Here is a 5,538-nt window from a genome sequence, read left to right as displayed (position 1 = left end):
GAGTGGGTCTGGCGCTGGCAGTGGGTATGAGCAGTGGCTCCAATGCTGGCAGTGGGTGCGAAAGGCGGCTGCTGGCCCTAATCGCCCCCTCAGGAACAGGGGGAGGTAGAGAAGCCCTCAGAGGCAATCAGGGCTGGCACCAGGCACTGCAGCAGGTGCGAGTGCCAGGCGGGACTGTGCCACATGGGAGCAAAGAATTTTGAGTAACCACCAGAGGCTCACCCCAGTGACAGTGACTGGCACTCCGCCTTGGTCTGGCGCCCCCCACTCACCTGACCATCCTGCCGCGGCTGACACCTGCCATGCTCCGTCCGCACTCTGCTGCCTGCTGCCAACACTCGCCGTGTTCTGTGCACTCCCCCTGGTGGTCGGCACATGTCATAGCGACCGGTTGTTTCGCTGTTCATTGCATATTAGGGATATATATATATGCTTTTCTTTTGGTAGCTGGGCAACCTCTATTCTTAGGAACTACATGTTATTTTATTGGATACTGACAAGAACCATTTGAGGTAGTAATATTATTATCCCCATTTTACAGATGCAGAAACAGGCTTAGAGAGGGTAATTTGTTTAAAGTGACAGAGTTGATAAGTGACAGTACCAAGAGTAAAACCCAGATTGGATGAACACTGGGGCTCATTCTCTTGCCAGAACACTGCACCATCTTCATGAACTGTGGCAATGAGCAAGGCCCTGATGGGTAGGGCCTCAGGAACTTATGGGGGTGTTTTGGTGGGAGGAGTGAAGAGTTGTGATCATGGGTACCTAGTCTATCCAAGATATCCAGGTCTACCCATACTTGGGTGGAGCATTCAGAAGAGAGCCTTGGATTGCCTATAGGAGTGGCCAATTAAAACTTGGACATCCAGAGTAGAAAGGGTTGATGGGGTCAATGAGTTCAGATGGGTATGGTGCTTGTTTTTGCCTGTGGCTGAGATTCCAGGGCACAGATTCCTTTGTAAGGCTGAGAGGACTCATTGCTAGTGCCATTCACACATTGTAGGCAGGAAGGAAGATGCTTCCAAGGGAGTTTACCTGTATTCTATTGCTTTCCTTTCATCCATGCAACTAAGTCTTCCAGTCCTTGAGCATGGCTTCAGCTGTTGATCCATTCCTAGGATAGGGATGAGGGTAAAGGAATGGAGGAGATGGCACAGGGCACATCCCATTAGAACAGCCACTGGTCAGTAGCCAAGTATCACAGGCACACAGGTGCTGCTATTTCTTCTCCAGGGACTCCAGCTGAATCAATGTGTTCATGTTCCAGTTCTGCTTTAGTTTATCTTATAAAACACAGAGGTTCCATTTCTAGTTGGATTACTAAGGATTTTTTTCTCCTTCTCCAATCATCTTTGGTTAATTATTTGGTTCATGGTTCAACTTAAAAATTAATATTTGGAATCGGGTTTGGGTATAGCAAAGTTATGTGGTTTGTTCCAGTTTCTGGTTCATGATTCAGTTCAAATGTGTAGTTCCAACATCATGTCACTGTTGTGAGCAGAGCCAGATATTGTTGGCTGAAAGAGCCCAAGGAGGACTTGGAAAGAGCTTCTCAGCAACAATTTCACTCTTATTTACCTCACTCTGTGCTGCCTAATCCTGGGCAAAGCTAATTCTAATATAGCCCACAGAGGAGGAATTCACACACTTCTGCTTCTGGTCCTATAGTAATAATAATATTAATAATAGTAATGATGAAGACTGCCATTTATAGAATACTTGGTATCTGCCAGGCTGTGCTATGCTATTTATGTGCATTATTCAAGTGCTATTATTGTCCTCATTTTACATATGAGAAAATTGAGGTTCAGATGTCTAAGATTAAATAGTTAGGAAGTGGTAAGGTCAGGATAGGATATAAGGAAAGACTGAATTTCAGATACAGTAGTCCCCCTTATCTTCAGGGTATACATTCCAAGACTCCCAGTGGATGTGAACCTTATATATACTAAAACTTTTTCCTGTACATACATACCTATGATAAAGTTTAATTTATAAATTAAGCACAGTAAAAGATTAACAATAACTAATACTAAAATAGAACAATTATAATAATATTAGAGGCTTGATGCGTGAAATTCGTGCAAGAGTAGGCCTTCCTTTCCTTGGCTGCCGGCACTGGCTTCCCTCTGACACCCGGGACCTGGGCTTCCCTCGCAGCCTAGGCTTCATCCGGAAGGACATCTGGTCTAATTAGCATATTATGCTTTTATTATTATAGATACTATAATAAAAGTTATGTGAATGTGGCATTATTAAACAAAATAAGGGTGCCTTGAATACAAGCACTGTGATACTGTGACAGAAGATTTGATAACCAACACAGCTACTAAGTGACTAATGAGTGCATACCATATACAGTGTGGATAGCTTTAACAATGGGATGATTCATGTCCTGGGCAGGATGGAGCTGGATGGTGTGAGATTTCATCATGTTACTCAGAATGGCGCACATTTTAAAACTTATGAATTGTTTATTTTGGGAATTTTCCATTTAATATTTTTGGACCATGGTGTTGGCCATGGGTAACTAAAACCATGGAAAGCAAAACCGTGGATAAGTGGGGACTACTGTACTGATACAAATATGGAGAAGGATATGAGGTAAGTGCTAACCTTATTCCCATTTTACTTATGAGGAATCTTGGGTGCAGAGAGGTTCTGTAACTTGCCCAAGCTCACAGGTAGAACTCACAAGTAGCAAGTGTCAATAATTAAGCATAGTTTCTTACTCTTTCCTTTCCTGTCCTGTGCTAGTGTTCTTTTTGAAAAGCAGAGCCACTTAAACTTTTGCTAAAGATGAATAAGATATAAAATAAATAGGGTGAAACCTCACTTTACCTTGACTGGGGCAAGTCCCATGGAAATTAATCAAAAGTTTGAATTATAGGCTATGTGAAAATAAATGCTGTCTCCATCCATTGTAAATACATATAATCACTGGAACGAAGCTTCTAGGACTCTTCAGGGCACCTGCTTTAATGAATAGTGAAGAATGATTTGTACTTAGGACATCAACTGTTGCCCAGAGGACTCCTAAGCAATTTACTCACTGCAGTACTTTAAACTCTATTCTGTAATCTTGTTCATGGTTATCATTTGCTCAGCAAGTCCTTCCATCAAAGATGCTATAGGGTAAACTGCAATCAGACCTCTGACATAATTCTCACCAATTCCAAATTGGTGAAATCTGAATGAGCAAGGAAGGATATACTGAATCTGGGGCATTAAAAAAAAAAGCCATCTCATATGTTTGGATTGGTTCTGGTTCATAAATTCAAGTGAGGAGGCAGAATCTGTTAGCAAGCACTGACCACTTTCATCTCTGATTGTTCTGCAGGCTTGATCTTAGTCATTTACTTCTTCTTCTATGCCTCCCTGGCTGCTGTGATCACTCTCTGCATGTACACGCTATTTCTGACCATCGGTCCTTATATGCCAACATTCACTGAGCGGGTGAAGCCTCCTGGTGAGTGCCCAAATGCCCTGTGTTATCAGAACTTGCTGGACAGAAATCTGCTTGCACAGCATGTTTAGCCTCAATTAACTTTGGCTTTTCCCAGTAATGACTTAGGGATTCAATTATTAAGAGTAAAAGTAAATTGGTACTTGGCAAATCATGATCCTTTTCATTTTGATTGCCTGGGGGGAAATGGTTTCATGGGAATCAATACCAAAAAATTATCCCAAGAATGGGTTAATATATCCAAGACCTGTTTTCATTGCCAGGAGTTATGATCAGACCCTTCGCCCATAGCCTTAACTTCAACTTCAACGTTTCTGAACCTGACACTTGGCAGCATTATGTGATTAGCCTAAATGGCTTTCTCCAGGGTAAGTAAGTTCCTCTGAATGGTGCAAACCTCTTTGGAAAGGTTGTGGGTGGGAATTCAAAATTCACCTGACCCACTCTTACTAACCCCAGCCCACTCCTTACCTTGCATCTCCCTTAGAACCTGTAGATACATTCAAAACTGCTCTAATTTATGGTTGTTTGTTTCCTTGAAAACATATAAGCCAACTTCCCAGCAATCCAAAAAGTCAATTGGGGCAGAGAAACTGTCTTCTCTTCTTGAAAACCCTACAACACCTAGTTATGTCCTGGGCACATCCAGATGGCTCAATACTGATCGGTTATTAGAATATAATTGGGGGGTGGGGGTTAGTGGTGAGAAAAGAAGAATGTTCTCCAGAACTGGAAAGTCCCTATCTCTTACACTTTCTCAAGGTAAGATAATTCATTTCTTGGAGATGGGCCATCTTGAAGTAAGAAAGCAAGGGTCTTTATTTAACAGCATTCCAGAGGGAGTTAGAGGAAGAAACTCTGGGTAACAGTCACTCCTACATTTTAATCTGAAGTGTTTTCAAGATGCTTATGTCTATAGTGTCATCATATACATTTTCAGTAACTAATGAATGGCTTTTTGAAAAGCCCTTCCACAGGTTGAAAACTGAGGTAGCAGCTTGGTTAGAGTTAAACACAGAGCACACAACCTCTGTATTTATCCAGCTATGAAAGAGGAGCTCCAGTGAGTTTACATTATTGACCTATGATTTGTGGGGGGAAAGCCAGTTACACTAATTTGGTTGACCTGGCCTGGCTGAAATGGGAGGGGGTGAGGTGGGAGTGGCCAGGAGAATGTGAACTGAATTAAGAGGAAAACAATTTGTTATGTGATAGAAAGTGTTCATTAAATGAATAAATTTCTCATTTAGTTTTAACCCTGCATAGCAGAGTGTATTGTCTCATTTTACAAATGGGGAAACTGAGGCTCAGAAAGGTGGGGGGGGGGTAACATGATCAAAGTCTCCTAGCAGAACCAGTGTTTAAACCCATGTCCATGTTTTTGACACCCTTGGTACTCAAAGCATAATCCAGGGACCAGCTACATAAGCATCCCTTTGTTAGAGTTTGTTAGAAAGGCAGAATCTCAGGCCCACCCCAGACCTTTTGAATAAGGACCTGCATTTTAACAAGATCCACGGGTCACTGTGTATGACCTTTAAAGCTTGAGAAGTGCTGCTTTTCATAATTCTTTGCTGCTTGTATATGACCAAGAATTAGAAACTCAGCTTTGTATAAGTAATACTGGTGTTATTTTGGGTAACTCTAAGTTTCAGATGGCTGGGTTCTTTCTGAGTCCATGTAGTTCAATTTTTGACCCCCCAAATGTCTTGGACATCATAGCCAGCACAATATCTTCTTTACTTTCAAAATGCTTGTGAGCTACTGCAATGTACTGCTGGAATCTCGGCTGAGGAATTTCCTGAGAAGCTAATAGATGGAGAAATACCACTTCTGACCTGATGACAGAAGTGGGGGACATTAGGAAAAGCATTGGGGTTTTTTTGTTGTTGTTCCTAAGCATAGATAATGTGCCCTGTTTAAGAGGAACACATCTCTGAAATAGAAATCCCAGAGTATCAATTTCATTCCCACGAGGACTGGGATTTTGCAATACAGGTCATGCCCATGTCACATTATTTTTTATGGAACTACCTCAAGAGAAACAATGAGCACATGAGAGCTTCTAT

General features: G+C 41.9%; 1 protein-coding gene across 2 annotated transcripts in view; it reads left to right on the top strand.

Annotated features, from left to right (window-relative positions):
* The window catches only part of ATP1B4 (ATPase, Na+/K+ transporting, beta 4 polypeptide), a 22,614-nt gene that overhangs the window by 6,877 nt on the left and 10,199 nt on the right, over nucleotides 1-5,538 (top strand). For both annotated transcript variants that reach the window (XM_006767813.2, XM_006767812.2), the window contains exons 3-4: nucleotides 3,344-3,472; nucleotides 3,733-3,837. In XM_006767813.2, the coding sequence (XP_006767876.1) occupies nucleotides 3,344-3,472; nucleotides 3,733-3,837 (234 nt within the window). The remainder of the gene's footprint in view (nucleotides 1-3,343; nucleotides 3,473-3,732; nucleotides 3,838-5,538) is intronic.

This window comes from Myotis davidii, unplaced genomic scaffold (assembly GCF_000327345.1).
Source record: "Myotis davidii unplaced genomic scaffold, ASM32734v1 scaffold500, whole genome shotgun sequence".
NCBI lineage: Eukaryota > Metazoa > Chordata > Mammalia > Chiroptera > Vespertilionidae > Myotis > Myotis davidii.
Note: the sequence above shows the minus strand (reverse complement) of the source record. Positions and strands in the feature narration are given on the sequence as shown.